We start from the raw sequence: 16,573 nt of genomic DNA, 5'->3' as shown, positions 1-16,573 counted from the left end.
CCAGGGTGGTTGGTGTTGGCACCTGATTGATGCATTAGGAGGTACTCAAGCTGTATTTTTAAGGTATATGGTGATGGCCTGGAAGGATCATTAGTGTACATCTAATCTACTTCCTGATAGCTATTGGGTATATCCTAATCCTTTTAGCATCTATCAACTTGAGCATTAAATCATACGCATTCTTCCCCTCAAATAATTTTTAATGAGGAAACTTTTATTAATTTTAGGTTATGTGCAAGTATCAATTTTAAGGGTTTTCAGAAAAATAAAACTTTGTCAAAGTAAGTTACCCCAAATTTGCTAGTGGCTGAAGATTTTGTTTGAGTCATGAGGGCAACTAACCTTTAGCATTGATGGCTTTTATGGCTGAGATGTTGGCCTAGAATATATGTAAAAAAGTTATTTTTTCCTTGTTTTGGTTTTAGTTATATTAAACTTTCCAGTTGATATAAAAGTTCCATAATATCACAATTCATGGAAATTCTTTTTATTACTTTAGGTTTGGCCCTATCGAATACAAAGGCCCTCTTACATCTGCTTACATGCATGATTTCATTCGACGAGTAATGAGTCCACTGCAATACATCGCAACTCATTCTATCTTGCTGAATTTTCTTTCACATTATGAGGTAGGTTTTTTTATTGTGGGCGAAGGAGGAGTCTAACGTTTGGTTCTGTGTGTATATGTATAGTTATGAGATATTGATGAGTGAAGTAGCATCTGTTTGCGCTAAATATGGTATGTCTAGGATGTTTAGTTTTCTTCACGTGACAGGTTATGTATTCTATCTGACTTAACATAAAATGTTAGTAAAGATGTTACATTGTGGAATTTTAAGGTCTTAATCATTATTTGAAATGCAACGTTTTCCTTGTGTTCTGATCAACAGTCTTCCTCAAAGATCACCAGCAGTAAAGTAACCAGTCACCTGTGTAGCAAGTGATGGTGCTTCAAAACACATTATCTTTTATGATCTCCTGAGTGATACAAACAAAGAACAAAGAAAATTTACAGTCCAGGAACAGGCCCTTCAGCCCTCTAAGCCTGTGCCAATCCAAATCCATTGCCTAAACTTACTGCCCAATTCCTAAGGATCTGTATCCCTCTGCTCCCCACCTATTCATGCATCTTTCCAGATGCACCTTAAATGAATCTACTGTGCCTGCCTCTACTACCTCTGCTGGCAACACATTCCCGGCACCTACCACCCTCTGTGTAAAGTATTTACCGTGTGTATCCCCCTTGAACTTTTTTCCTATCACTTTTGAACGCGTGACCTCTCGTTATTGAATCCTTCACCCTGGGGAAAAAAACGTATCTCTATCCACCCTGTCGGTACCCTTCATGATTTTGTAGACCTCAATCAGGTCCCCCCTCAATCTCCTTTTTTCTAATGAAACTTATCCTAACCTACTCCACCCCTCTTCATAGCTAGTACCTTCCATACCAGGCAACATCCTCATGAACCTTCTCTGTACCCTCTCCAAAGCTTCGACATCCTTTTGGTAATGTGGCAACCAGAACTGTACACCATATTCTAAATGCAGCTGAACCAACGTTGTGTACAATTTTAACTTGACCTGCCAACTCTTATACTCGATACCCTGTCCAATGAAGGCAAGCATACCATATACCACCTTGACCACTCTATCCACCTGTGCAGCCACCTTCAGGGTATAATGGACCTGAACTCCCAGATCTCTCTGCTCATCAACTTTTCCTGAAGTTCTTTTGTTTACAGTATAGTTCACTCTCGAATTAGACCTTCCAAAATTCAACACCTCGCATTTGCCTGGATTGAATTCCATCTGCCACTTCTCTGCCCAACTCTCCAGTCTATCTATATTCTCTTGTATTTTTTGACAGTCCCCTATGCTTTCTGCTGCTCCACCAGTCTTCGTGTCATCTGCAAACTTACAGATCAGATCACCAATGCCTTCCTCCAGATCATTTACATATATTGCAAATAACAATGGCCCCAGCACTGCTCCCTGTGGAACACCACTGGTCACCTTTCTCCATTTCGAGAAACTCCCTTCATCTACTACTGTCTCCTGTTTCTCAAACCAGTTCTTTATCCACCTAGCTAGAATACCCTGCACATCATGTGGCTTCAATTTCTCCACTAGTTTACCATGGGGAACCTTATCAAATGCCTTACTAAAGTCCATATATATGATATCTACAGCCCTTCTTTCATCTATCAACTTGGTTACTTCCTTGAAAAACTCTGTTAAGTTAGTAAGGTACTATCTCCTTGGCACAAAACCATGTTGCCTAACATTGATAAGCCCATTCTTTTCCAAATGTAAATAGATTCTGTCCCTCAGTGCCTTCTCCAGCAACTTTCCCAGCACTGACGTAGGGCTCACTGGTCTGTAGTTACCTGGAATATCCTTACTACCCTTCTTGTACAGGGGGACAACGTTAGCAACTCTCCAGTCCTCCGGCACTTCACTTGTATTTTAAGGATGCTACAAAGATATCTGTCAAGGTCCCAGCTATTTCCCCTCTCGCCTCCCTCAGCAACCTGTGATAGATCCCATCCAGTCCTGGGAATTTGCCCACCTTATTATCCTTTAGCTTACCCCACACACCCTCCCTGGTTATGTCAACATGATCCAGAGCAAACTAACTTGTATCTCTAATCTCAACATTCATCATGTCCCTCTCCTCCGTGTACACTGATGCAAATGTCACTCCATTTTCTCAGGTCCGACACACAGCCTTTCTTCCTTATCTTTTAGCAGACCAACCCCCTCTCTAGTTGTCCTCTTGCTTCATATGCATGAATAACAGGCCTTGGAATTCTCCTTCATTCTGCTTGCTAAAGTTATTTAATGACCATAGCTGGCTTGATTCCTCGTTTAAGACTGGTCCTACTCTCCCGATATTCCTCCAAGGCCCGTTCTGTACTTAGCTGCCTGGACCTTATGTACGCTTCTCTTTTCCTCTTGGCCAGCTGTGCAATTTCTCCTGTCATCCACAGTTCACAAATCTTGCCTTTCCTATCCCTTGTTTTCAAAGAGGCTTGCCTATCCTACACTATCTTCAACCTCTCTTTGAAAGCCTCCCATGTATCAAATGTGGACTTCCCTTCAAATATCTGCCCCCAATCCACATTTCCCAGCTCCTGCAGAATTTTGATACAATTGGCCTTGGCCCAGTTTAGTACTGTTCCCTTAGGACCACTCATCTTTGTCTATGAGTATTCTAAAACTTACAGAATTGTGGTCACTATTCCCAAAGAAAACCCCCATTGCAACTTCTGCCACCTGGCCTGGCTCATTCCCCTACACCAGGTCCAATATGGCCCCTTCCCTAGTTCTAGAAAACTTCCCTGGATGCTCCTTACAAATTCTACTCCATCTAAACCTTTGACACTAAGTGTATCCCCAGTCAATGTTGGGAAAATTAAAATCTCCCATCACCACCACCCTGTTGCCTCTACATCTTTCCATAATTTGTTTACCTATTTGTTGTTCTACCTCAAGCTCTCTGTTGGGAGGCCTGATGTACAGCCCCAACAATGTAACTGCACCCTCCTTATTTCTCCGCTCTACCCATAATGCCTCATTGCTCAAGCCCTCCATAGTGTCCTCCTTTTGTACAGCCGTGATATCATACCTGACCAGCAATACAACTCCTCCTCTCCTTCCTTCCTTCCTTCCTTCCTTCCTTCCTTCCTTCCTTCCTTCCTTCCTTCCTTCCTTCCTTCCTTCCTTCCTTCCTTCCTTCCTTCCTTCCTTCCTTCCCTCCTTCCCTCCTTCCCTCCTTCCCTCCTTCCCTCCTTCCCTCCTTCCCTCCTTCCCTCCTTCCCTCCTTCCCTCCTTCCCTCCTTCCCTCCTTCCCTCCTTCCCTCCTTCCCTCCTTCCCTCCTTCCCTCCTTCCCTCCTTCCCTCCTTCCCTCCCTCCTTCCTTCCTTCCCTCCCCAACCTCCCTGTCCTGTCTAAAGCATTTATATCCTGGAACATTTAATTGCCAATCATGCCCTTCCTTCAACCAAGTCTCTGTGATCGCAATTACGTCTTAGTCCCAGGCACCAATTCAAGCCCTAAGTTTGTCTGTCTTACACACTATATACTCCTTACATGAAAGCAGATCTTCAGATCACCAGTTCCTTTGTGTTCATCTACTCTCTCCCTACTCTTATTGGTAATGCTAACTTCATGATCCTGTCCCATACAGTCTCTAGTTTCCTCTTCACTGTCTACTAGTCTTCTCCTCTGGTTCCCAGCCCCCTTCCACGTTAGTTTAAACCTTCCCCACAGGAGTAGCAAAACTCCTTCGAGGACATTAGTTCCAGTCTGGTTCAGGTGTAGACCATCCAATTTGTAACAGTCCCACCTTCCACAGAACCAGTTCCAATGTCTCTCAAATCTGAAGCCCTCCCTCCTACACCATCCCCGAAGCCACGTGTTCATCCTACCTATTCTTTCATTTCTACCCTGGCTAGCACACTGCACTGGTAGCAATCCTGAGATCACTACCTTTTGAGGTCCTCCTCTTCAACTTCTCTGCTAGCTCCCTGAATTCTGCTTTCAGCACCTCATCTCATTTTTTACTTTTATCATTGGGGTTTATATGTACCACTGGCTGTTAACCCTCCCCTTTAGAATGCTCTGCAGCCAATTGGTGACATCCCTGACCCGAGCACCTTGGAGGCAACATACCATCCAGGAGTCTCGTTTTCAGTCGCAGAATTGCCTATCTACACCCCTTGCAATAGAATCCCCTATAAGTATGGCCCTGAGTCTTTTTCCTGCCCTTCTGAACAGTAGAGCCTGCCACAGTACCATGATCCTGGCAACTGCTGCCTTCCCCTGGTGAGTCATCCGTATTCAAAACAGTATGCCTGTTTTGGAGAGAGATGACTGCAGGGGTCACCTGCACTGCTTTCCTACTCTTTTGGTCACCCATTCACTGTCTCCTTCAGCAATTCTAATCTGGTGTAACCATTTCACTAAGTGTGCTATCCACGACCACCACAGCATTGCAGATGCTCCACAATGAGTCCATCCGCAGCTCCAGAGCCGTCATGTGGTCAAACGAGCTGCAGCTGGACACACTTCTTGCAAGTGTCAGGGACGTTGGTCACATCGGTGAGCTCCCACATCAAGCGAGAGGCACATGCCACGGGTCTGAGGTCCCCTGCCATTGTAAACCTTAACTTTAACTCAACTAACTAATGACAAACAATGCACTTAAATATATAAAACAAAAAAAAGCCTTACCTTACAGAGACCTTTTCTTCTGCTTAGAGAAGGGGGTGGGAGGGAGATACTACACTGCACTGCCCAAATGTATACAAAGTCCTTATCTTTCCGGCAACCACCTGGTCCCAGTGTCACCTCTGCTCTGTCTCCCATTGCTCCCGGACAGGAAAAAGCTGATGTTGAATGCCTCAAAGTTTTTTTTTATTTCCCCCTTCAAGGCCAAGATTGGCACTTTATGCTGAACTTTCCCAAAACAATGGTTTTATTTTAATTTGTTTTTTCTGTCAGAGGTTTCCCCAATGGTGCTATCATGCTTTGCCAAAGCCGTGTGGAACAATTGTGGACAATATAAATAAGCAAAGTTAACTTGAAAAGTTTGATTTAAAAATAGGATTTTGAAAATTTTACATGGAAAAGCAGTTTTCTGCTAATGCTAGTCTTCCAGCCCTCCGAAGCTTTAATGGGAGGGGTAAAATACCAGTTTATACTTGTGTATTTTCATCTTGCAGCAGTAGGATCATTGTCTAGAGAGCACAGAATACTGTACTTCTCAAAATCTGTTTTCACTTTGTAAAGACAAACTTCAATGTAATTTTGTTTGAAATTTGAGCTCATGATACCTGTGTGCTTATCTATCAAGACTTTACATTTATTACAGCACAACCTCATGATATCTGAAATTATATGCAGCAAAAGTACAGCCAGTATTGTAAAGTGCTTAGGAAAGCACACAGCAAGATCCCAATAAAATCAGTGACGAGATAGTTTGATTTTAGTGTTGGCCAGGGAACTAAGATGACTTTTTAATCCAGTAGTGCAATGAAGGCAGGCGTGATCTTAGTTTCAGTCTTGGATCATTCATGCCAAGGATTCATTGATGTAGTGGTGACTATTGCATTTTCTGAGGTAAATGCCTTTAAACTGAGTCCCTATCTGGTTGCTTAGGTGGGTAGAAAGGTTTCTTTAGCTTCACCTTGAAAGAGGAGGTAGTTCTTAGGATTTCCTGAAGGATATTCACCTTCAATCTGCAATAGTTTAATTGGTCATTTATCTCACTGTGTTTTGTTGAATCGTTGAGGCAATAAACCCTACTGTATTTGTCTGCATAGTCGCAATCTAACTCACTGAATGTGAAGCAATTTAAGGTGCCCCTGAAGATGTAATGAGTTACAGTGTAGATTAGATTAGATTAGATTAGATTACATTACATTACAATGTGGAAACAGGCCCTTCGGCCCAACAAGTCCACACCGACCCGCCGAAGCGCAACCCACCCATACCCCTACATTTACCCCTTACCTAACACTACGGGCAATTTAGCATGGCCAATTCGCCTGACCTGCACACCTTTGGACTGTGGGAGGAAACTGGTGTAAATTAGAGTTTGCCCTTACATGCTGTACACTAGGTATTCATAATGCGGAGGTGCCGGTGTTGGACTGGGGTGGATGAGCTCAGAAGTCACACGACACAATGTTATAGTCCACCAGATTTATTCGAAATTACAAGCTTTTTGGAGCACTGCTCCTTCATCAGGCAAGGTTATTCATAGTCCTTGTCTTATTCAGTATATAATTTTGATGTGTTATTTTTGGACTGCCAAGTTCACCCCCAGAACCTTTAGCAATACTTAGTGACTTTTGGATTGTTGTTTTTACAAATTTTTCAGTTAACAGCACACAGTTTTTTTTTTCAAAAATTTTAAAGGAATGAACATTAATTGGACTTAGAGGTTGTGGTTCCTTTGGATATCCCAAGTTATAATTGATAGTGAGAATAATTAATACTTTTTTTCCTACTGGTATTTTATGTAGAATGTACCCTATATCCAAAGTATTGCTGAACGGGGCTTTTTTAAAAATAAGGTTTTATAGAACTAGATCACAATCTGTAAGACTTGGCACTTGGTTTTGACCATAAATCTTTCAAGTGTAGGCATAATTTAGAAATGTTCTGTAACATCCACAGGCAAGGCTTTGACTGCCAGTTCACCACAAGAGGGAGCTCGACCATCGAAGCAATCTTACAGCAGTAAGACAAAACTAAGTCACCAATTTGTGTAGTTATAATGGAGCTGTTCTTCTCTGAATAAAATGTATTTCATTAGCTAATTGATAAATTCATGGAGTGGTTTGAAGTCTGTAAATACAGTTTGGATAATTAGTGACTCACCTTGCATGTTAATTTGCATGGATTCTTAAAGATGGCAGGATATATTGAAGAGTATATTGGCAGATTTAGGGATGTTGGATTTTTAAATAGAATTGTTGAGCACCAAAGAAGGGAAGTTATGCTGAAGTTTTTTAAAGCTCTGGCTAGGCCACGGCTAGGGTATTACGTCCGGTTTAGGTGGCCACACTTTAGGAAGAATGTAGAGGTCCCTGAGAGGGTGCAGAGGAAATTTATCAGAATGGTTCTGAGGATGGGGGATTTTAGCTGCAGTGTTGGGTTAGAATCTGGTGGTGTTCTCCTTGGAACAAAGAGCATGAGACAGAATTTGATTATACCCATTCAAAAGTATTAGAGCTTTGGACAAGGGAGATGACTAATGCTGTTCCCATTAGTTAGTGCAAGGACCCGAGGTTTATAAAAGATCAGAAGTATGCAGACAACAGCTTGCTGTGCACCAGATTTTTAAACCATTCTTCTTCTCTATGGTTCTGCATACCATAAACTCAACCTGTCAATGTTATCCAAACAAAACTCTGACCAAAAATCCCCAACTTGCTCAGTCAAATATTCCATCTTTTATATATGCTGGAGGAGAGATTCTGGAATGTGAGGAACACTTCTCATGCTTTGGCAATCACTTCTCTCAAAAGGCTACCATTGAGGAAATTCAGTATTGGATATATCAATCAGTATTGTACAAACTGTGGTAGTGTGTGTTTGACAACAAACAGCTCTTCAAGGCCGAGAAATATTTTATGGACAGAACCAATGTTATAACCGGGCTCGTATTCAACTAGAGCCACTCTGTCAACAATGCCTGTGGTACATTCTCTGGATTTGATAGTCAGGGAAACACTAGTGTTCTTTTTAAAGTAAGCACTACAAGCAAACAAAGCTCCAATAAAATCAATTGCAATGGTTGGATTCTGGTCTGGACAACTTAAAAAGTATCTCTTCTGTTTTCTCAAATGGCCCCTTTCAGAGGAGGCCACAGAAAATCCTTTAAAAGCACTCTGAAGCTTTTCTTGAATGTGAAAGCATTGACATACGTGACTGGGAGGAGCTTGCTACAGCTTGGCCATCAAGCTGTATGTTTTAATCCTGAATGCCTTAACAATGAGGTACAGTGGTGAAGAAAGGGAAGTCAGTCCTGTGCTCCAGGTCTTGCTGCCTTGTGGGATATCTACTCCATGTGCTCGTACAGGTCATTCTTCCATAACACGATGGTTGTGTTCTTGCGCAACCCTGTGTTATAGAAAAATTGTGCTCGAGGCACTGTGCTTAAAGTGTTGGCGATGTAATCATGTTACAGCCAACGCACATTTTAAAAGTTCATGCTTTAGTAGCAATGTCCTCAATTCATCAGTTGCGTTATAACAAATTCGCTCTAATGAAACTCTCCTTATAGTAGAATAGCCTGTAGGTCTGCACAGGCTTGGTCAGTCATCTTTAAATTGAGCTGTAGCTGACAACGATCAAGGGGAGACTTTTTTTTAAAAAAAATCTTTCTCTCGCTGGGTACATCATGGACTAAGCTGGCATTTGTTGTCATCCTTAAATTAAGTTCAAGATTGGAATAAGATATACCAGAAAATGTGAGAGAACTTATAAATGGTAAATGTTCTACAATTCAATACCCACGAGGCTACTGGCAGTGGAGGCTGTTAATCATTTCAAGAGAAATTTCAGTGGGCACTTGGGAATAAGTATGCCTGGTTAAGAGTATGGAGAGTTGGCTTTGATCTAATGGGCTAAATGCCCTCTTTCTGTACTGTAATAATTTATATAAATGTGACACAAACAAAAATAGACTTACACGGCAGATCAGTCTTAAGTCTGAAATATGCTGCCATTGAGAATCTTTTTGAGCAGGTGGAGCTGAAGTTAAGCTGCAGAACAGAGCAAGGCTGCTTTCTCACATTTGGCCTGTGGCCTTTTTGAAAACCATGATGTCTGTGCTTTTTCTTAAGTTGGTCTTCTAATTCATATTCTGGGAGCCCTTTCTTTTTTGGTTGTTACTAAATCCGTTTCATATTGTCCCTAATAAGCTCCAGTTCAAAGATTTTGGAAAGCTGATTCAGTAGGAGACCATTTGTTGATTGCTGGGTTCCAGAATTTGAATTAAAGTGAAAATTGATTATTTCTCTCTAAGTTTGCATCAACAAAGCCTTTGGCTATATCAAAATGCCTTGAGGGCCTTCCAAAGACTTGACTTTGACCAGTGCTTCTCGTGCCATCTCTGCTGCTGATTCTGAAGCCTTTTGTCAATGGTGGAGGCATAAATTGAAGAGGATGTCAATAATATTCAGGTTGGAGTAAAAATTAGCTGAAGTAATGTTTGAAATTTAGGAAAGTGGGTTGTTCCATGTGAATATTTTTCTTGTTTTTAATTTATTGTTCGCCCCTAGTTGCCCTACAGAAGAGTTGGTGAACTGCATTTTAGAACTGCTGCAGTCCATGTGTTGTAGGTTAATCCGCAATGCTGTTAAGTAAGGAATTTCAGGATTTTAACTAGCAGCAGTGAAGGAACGGTGACATATTTCCAAGTCAGGATGGTGAGTAGTTTGGAGGGGTAACTTGCAGGTGGTGTTGTTCCCATGTATCTGCTGCCCTTGTCCTTCTAGGTGGTAGAGGTCATGTGAATGGAAAGTGCTGTCTGAGGGCCTTTGGTGAATTTCTGCAGAACAACTTGTAGACAGTACATACTGTGTAAGTTACGGAGGGAGTGAAAGTTTGTGGATGTTGTACCAGTCAAGCAAGATGCTTTGTTGTGGATAGTATCAAGCCTCTTGAGTTTTGTTGGAGCTCTAGGCAAGAGGTGAGTATTCCATCACACACCTGACTTTACCTTGAAGATGTTGGACAGGCTTTAGGAATTCGAGGGTGAGTCCAATTCAGTTTCTGGTCAATGGTAACCTTCAAGATATTGATAGTGGAGGATTCAGTGATGGTAACACCATTGAATGCCCAGGAGCAGTGGTTAGATTGTCTCTTATTAAAGGTGGTCATTGCCTGGCATTTGTGTGGCTTGAATATTACTTGCCACTTGTCCAGATCTTGTTGCGTTTGAACATGGACTGCTTCAGTAACTGAGGAGTTGCAAATGGTGCTGAACATTGTGCAACTGTCAGCAAATGTTCCCACTTCTGACCTTTACAAAGAGCAAAGATCTTGAAGAAGCAGCTGAAGATGGTTTGGCTAGGGCACAATCCTGAATGCTGCATAGAAGTAATTCAGAACTTGGAGTGCACCTGATAGCAATACATCATGAAAAAAATTACAATTGTACATTGCCTGATCTTGACCAAAATTCCTGTTGGTTCTTCTAATTCATTATAGTTCATTGCAACATGACTGCTTTCAGGGTTTCTGTGTAGACGTTATACAATTTATAACTGGCACCAATTAACTTCAATAAATAAATCCATCTGTAACTTTACTTTCAGTTCCAGTGTACATGGAAAGTGTCTCTTCTTTGCCTCGGAGTCTTGGAGATGAAAAACTGTTCCATTGTGGGTGTGTGAAATGGCACTGTCACTGCTATAGTTTGTTAAAATGCCAGTAAACAAAGTCTCCAAACTAGTGTTTTGTGTGACTTTAAATGTTTCTAACTGAGAGTGTTACCTCTTTGTACATGCCATTCCACTGGCAAGTGTTAATTAATCAGCTCTGTTGTTGCTTCGAGCAGTTGAAGCTAGCTTATGACCTAGTTTTGTAGGAATTTAAAATTAAAGGACTGTGGTGAAAACCGTGTTTTAATAACAGGAATTATACTGGAGAGACAGTGTTTTGCTAAAATTTAGGTAGAGAATAAAACTTTCACTCCATTTGCCATTTTATCATGAGAATGGCACAGAAAAGTGCATGTCAAGTTTCCACACGATATTGAAGTTTAACTATTTCAATGTAAACTTGAGCTAACGTAGATGAAGGAGATGTCTCCAAATGCAGTTTCTTGACTTTGGTTCTCCAGTTGAGGTTGTGGGGGAAATAATATCACATACTGAGGATGGTTGCTGGGCTTTTGTATCAACAGTTTTGAGGATAGTCAGCTGGTTGAGTAATGGGATAGTGGTGCAAGAGACAGAAGTTGAGGTGGGACAGACTAAACAGGAAACTTCTCGAACAACTGTCCGGCTAATAAAACAGCAATATCCTGGGTGTGCCGGAAATCTGAAATAAAAACGACAAAGGCTGGATTCACTCAAGTCACAGTTGTGGAGCAAAAGAACAAGAGAATGTTTCAGGTCCCTGATAAAACATCAGTTCACATTTGGTTGGCCATGCCTCATTTTGTTTCCTTTTCCCCCATGACTGAGTTATTTTTCTTAAAGTGCAAGAGCAAGTGCCCATTAAAATTTATGGAAATTGAAGTTACAATCCTTTTAAGATGTTAAATGTCAGTATTGAATCAAAATGAGGGAATCCTTCTACTTTATGAATCATTGTGACAGTGCTTAGAATACTATGTGCAGTTCTGGTTGTCATAGCACCAAAAGGTAATAGATCATGTGGACCATAATTTGCTGTTTCACCTTATCCAGAAAAGTAGAACATATTTTTATTTCACTTGAAATTCCTGGTTGACTGAGGAGCCATGCTTTAGAAGGTGATGGTTCTGAAAGAGAAAGCATTTTAAGCTGTACTAATCTCCATCCAATCAGGTGATGTTACAGACCCTGAGAGGGAAAGGTACAGTCTCCAGCACATAGTCCATGGTGATTGACATATCATCTCTAGCTTCTGATAGTTTCAAAGACTATGTTAACTAGTCAATGTAACTTGTGCCTATTGCTATCATATTTTTTAAAAATCTAGATCTTGCTGTGACTCGTTTTTTTTTCTCTGTGGTTTATCCCCTACAATTGCTAATTAAACAGGCCCTGATACTCAGACTAGCAAGGAGGATTAAGGATCTTGCGACCACAAGATCCTGAGCTCAAGTCCCACTTGCTGCAGAATTGTGTCATCGCACTTCTGAATAGGTTGATTAAAAATATCTGGAAAGGAGGGTTGCGGCCTGTGATAGTGTCCATATCTCTGAGCCAGCAGTTCCTGTTTCAAGTTCCACCTCCCCAGGGGTGTGTCACGACATGTGTCTGAATAAGTTGATTTAAAAAATAGGTATTGGGCGCAACACTGTACCTCAACAACTCACCAATTTTTGATGCTGTAACATATGACCTGTAGTAGTGAGAACCCAAAAGAAAACTTTGATTAAAAGAGAAATGAAAAGATGGCTGAGGAGGAAGGGTTGGTAAAGCTTTAATCTTTTCTTTGCGAAAATTCCATCTGTGGGAAAATATAAAATATTTTAGAGAGCAAGTAGTGAACCTGTGAAACAGGCTCCCCAGGTGGTGGTGGAAGGAGAATTGATTAATATTTGAAGCAGCACTCGGGTGATTTGGCATAGCTTACATGAAAGGAACTGTTTAGTTTGGGACTTGATTATATATCACACAGAGAATTTGCTCACACTTTTTTTTACTTTGGGTTGATAGGAAGACTAATTACTGAAGCTTGGCTTCTGTGATCAGTCTACAGCTCCATTACCACTGTACCAAACAACTATTAAATCTTAGAAGCTGAGTTAGGCAGACTGTGGATTTCTTTTCATCTAGCAGTTATGTTGCTTCTATCCTAGAGCCTGTTTCTCAATGTATCCTCCTCAAAAAGGAGCTTCCATTTGGTAAAAGTTTTTAAGGATGATATTTGAAAGACAGTAATAGCTTACTCCTAATGGATAGATATATTTTGCCCTCCAATACTATTGGATTTACCATACCAATGCAGCATATTTATGCTGTTGTAATAAATATGAAATCCAAATTTGCAAGCTGTTTATAGAAATTATAACATGGCTCTTAATGCCAGATTTAATGCAAGTTAACATCCTCCGATCCCTGTTATTTTGTCCTTCTGGGAAATTAATTACCTAAAGTTTCCTGTATACCTTTTGTTGGACAGGAAGCCAATAAAGGTCATCTCCAAGTTTTCTGATGACCCCACCGTTGGAGGACGGTTATCAAGCAACGGTGAGGCAGAATACAGAAAGGAGATAGAGGTTGTGCAATGATAACTTCTCTCTCAACCTCAACAAAACTGAAAAAATTGATCATTGACGTCAGAAAGAAAGGAGGAGAACATGCCTCACCTACATCAAAGGAATGGCGGTTGAGAGTGTTGGGATTGTCAAACTCCTAGGTGTGATGATAACCGACAACCTGAGCTGGACTTCCTACATACATGCGATTGGTTGAGCAGGCATAACAACGCCTCTTTCCTTCGGCGGCTCAGGAAGTTTGACATGTCCATCAGGACCCTCACCAGCTTCTACAGATGCACCATTGAAAGCATACTGTCTGGATGCATAACACCTTGGTACGGCAACTGCTGTGCTCAGGACCATAAGAAACTAGAGAAGGTTGTGTACACAGCCCAGACCATCACAGACGCCATTTATATGGCTCTTTGCTGTGAAAAGGCTGCCAACGTCATCAAAGAGTCATCGCAATCATGTAATGCTGTCTTACAATCTCTTCGGTCAGGCAGAAGATGCAGAAACTTGAATGCAAGCACCAGCATTTTCAAAACAGCTTTTTCCCTGCTGTTATTAGACTGATGAATGGACTCTAACTTCAAATGGTGCTGATCTTGCTAATGTTGCCTGGCACACACCTCATCTGATGCAACCTGTATGCCTCTGTCCAAGTTTTTTTTTCCCACCCTAAGATCTGCATGTCCTTGCTTACTATGATCTGCCTGTACTACTCGTAAATAAAGCTGCTCACTGTACTTAGGTTCATGTGACAATAAATCAAATCAAATCAAAAGCAATGAGATTTGTTTGGATTTCTAAACCATGTCAAAACAACTTTGGAAAATACTCTTAACAAGTTAACTCTAAGCATTTCAAAACCAAAATTGGTAATTATATAGATTGTTTTCAGAACTGCAACTTCTTGGAATGTGTTCTCTTGGTCGATTCCGTTTGATTCCTTTACTTGCTATTGTATTTCAATTTGACTGAGTTGGTATGAGGATGTTTTAAATACTTACTACAGTGATGGTATAGCTTTTGTCTGTGATAAATTGCTGTTTTGAACATCCGTGTGCTAACCAGCATCCTCAAACTCCCACACAGGCAAATCGTTATAAAGGAATAAAAGGAGATTGAAAGTACCATACTGCAAGTATAATTTTGATTTCTAGTGAGCACTTTTTCAAATTTAATAATATTTGTAAATGCTGGCAATTCAGTAAAACCAAACATCTGTATAATTATCCAGCCTCCCTCCAATATATATTTACTGTACTTCAGCCAACCTGTTTGGATATACTGTGAGCAACTCCTAGTACAGGTGGGATTTAAACCTGACAATCTCTCTGGAGAAAAACGTTGAAATATTTAGGTTCAATGGGAAGCAGTGCTGTTGCCTGGTTACCTAATGTCACCAGGTTAGCAATCCAGAACCCCAGAACAATGTTCTGGGGACATGGGTTTGAATCACCCTGTGGCAGATAGTTTCAATAAACTCTGGAATAACCAGTTGGTCCAGTGCCGATCATATAGTCATTGTTGTAAAACCCATCTGGTTTATTTAATGCCTTTTATGTAAGGAAATATGCTGTCCTTACAGTTTAGCCTACATCTGACTCCAGGATCCACAGCAATGTGATGGACTCTTAACTGTCCACAAGCCAGTGACACTTGCATCCCATGCATTAATTCTCAAAATCTGTGAAAATAAGCTCCCCTGCCTCATATAAAGATGATTTGAATAAATTGGAAATCTCTGCCTGCACGGTTCAATTGGGGTCATGTTTCAAAACAACATAATGCTGTAGAAGTAGACAAGAACTTGCTCTATGCATGTGTTGCTGTCTGGCATACCACTTCTGAAGAGCTTCACAGCTGGTTATGACTTTCTATCTGGATTGGGATTTGAATCCTGTGAAATGGCTATGATGCCACAGGCACTGCATTACAGGCTGCACATTTTTTTTTTCCTTGTCTATCTCCGTTTGCTGTCACTCTCTCCACCTCTGCTCCCCACGTTTTTCCTATCTTCCTTCACAAAATTTGTTCTTTCCCCTGCCTTCACGTTTTGCCTTGTTAGTTGGAAGTAGCAATGATAATCCACAGAAGATCATCTTTTACCCTTTGTGAGAAGCAGTTGTGAGAACTGAGAAAGGAAAGCTTGTTTTTTTTTACAAGGAAAAATTAAAAAGAGGAAGAAATGCAAAGCTTTAATCCTCCTGTGTGACATTTACAAAGCTACACTTCTTATTACTAAGAACTGACTGCAATAGCTTTTGTTTCGTCAAGTTATTAAGGATTTGGTCTCTTCGAGTAACTTCAACCTCCCTGTTTTTTTTTATATAATATTCAGTCTGAGCAAAATATAGATTGCTTGTCACCCCTTTACTGTATCCATCTAATTATGGTTTTAATATTTATTCTAATTTTAAGCACAAAAATGGAAGGAGGTTGCGAATGGAAAGAGAATAAAACTGGTTTGGGAAAGCAGTCGTGTTTAAATGTTGAAGGAAAGACAAATTCTGTTGAGGCTGTAAACCTGAAATAAAGACAAATGCTCAACCAGTCAAGCAGCATTTGGGGAGAGAGAGAGGTGTTGTATCTCTTAGCATGGCTGTTTTAACACCCCTGTCCCCTTCACTATTGTTGCCTGACCTGCTGAGTGATTCCAGTTTTTGCTGTTTTTACTGTTGTGTTGATAGTAAGTTAGTGACGCGTCCTTGTAACTGGAGACTTCTTTAATGGCTGCTGTTCAAAGGTGTAGAGCACATGCTGCTCATGTAGAAAGAGCATTTAGGTTGCAGGTCTGGTCTTGAGTCCTACTCTGCTGGTGTCCTGTGCTTAATATAAAAATAAGTTTAGGATTTAGGTCCAAGGTAAATATGATGGCTATGTGTAATTATTTTTGTAACAGTATGTGGTCAAATTCCTTCCCTAATGAGAATATGGCAGAATTCCCTCTTTTCTGCCAAGTGGTGTAACTTTTCTGAGTGTAATTTTATTTTCTGTTTGCTAATTATAGAAAATTAAAATAAATGTTTCTGATTTTTAAAAAAATTTACAGAGGAGTGAGGTGAGCTTCACTGGAGTGGAGGTGGAATGAGGTGATTCCACTAATTGAGAATTTCATTTTTGTTTTTAATA

At 40.7% G+C, this 16,573-nt stretch overlaps 1 protein-coding gene across 1 annotated transcript in view; it reads left to right on the top strand.

The window, feature by feature from the left end:
- txndc11 (thioredoxin domain containing 11) overlaps nt 1–16,573 on the top strand; it is an 82,383-nt gene that overhangs the window by 25,353 nt on the left and 40,457 nt on the right. Inside the window, exon 4 of the mRNA XM_043711987.2 lies at nt 500–629. Coding sequence (XP_043567922.2) covers nt 500–629 — 130 coding nt within the window. The remainder of the gene's footprint in view (nt 1–499; nt 630–16,573) is intronic.

This window comes from Chiloscyllium plagiosum, unplaced genomic scaffold (assembly GCF_037043375.1).
Source record: "Chiloscyllium plagiosum isolate Xiang-an unplaced genomic scaffold, Cpla_swu_hap1 HiC_scaffold_20, whole genome shotgun sequence".
In the NCBI taxonomy this organism is placed as follows: Eukaryota; Metazoa; Chordata; class Chondrichthyes; order Orectolobiformes; family Hemiscylliidae; genus Chiloscyllium; species Chiloscyllium plagiosum.
The sequence above is the reverse complement of the archived record's forward strand: the minus strand, read 5'-3'. Positions and strand labels throughout refer to the sequence as shown.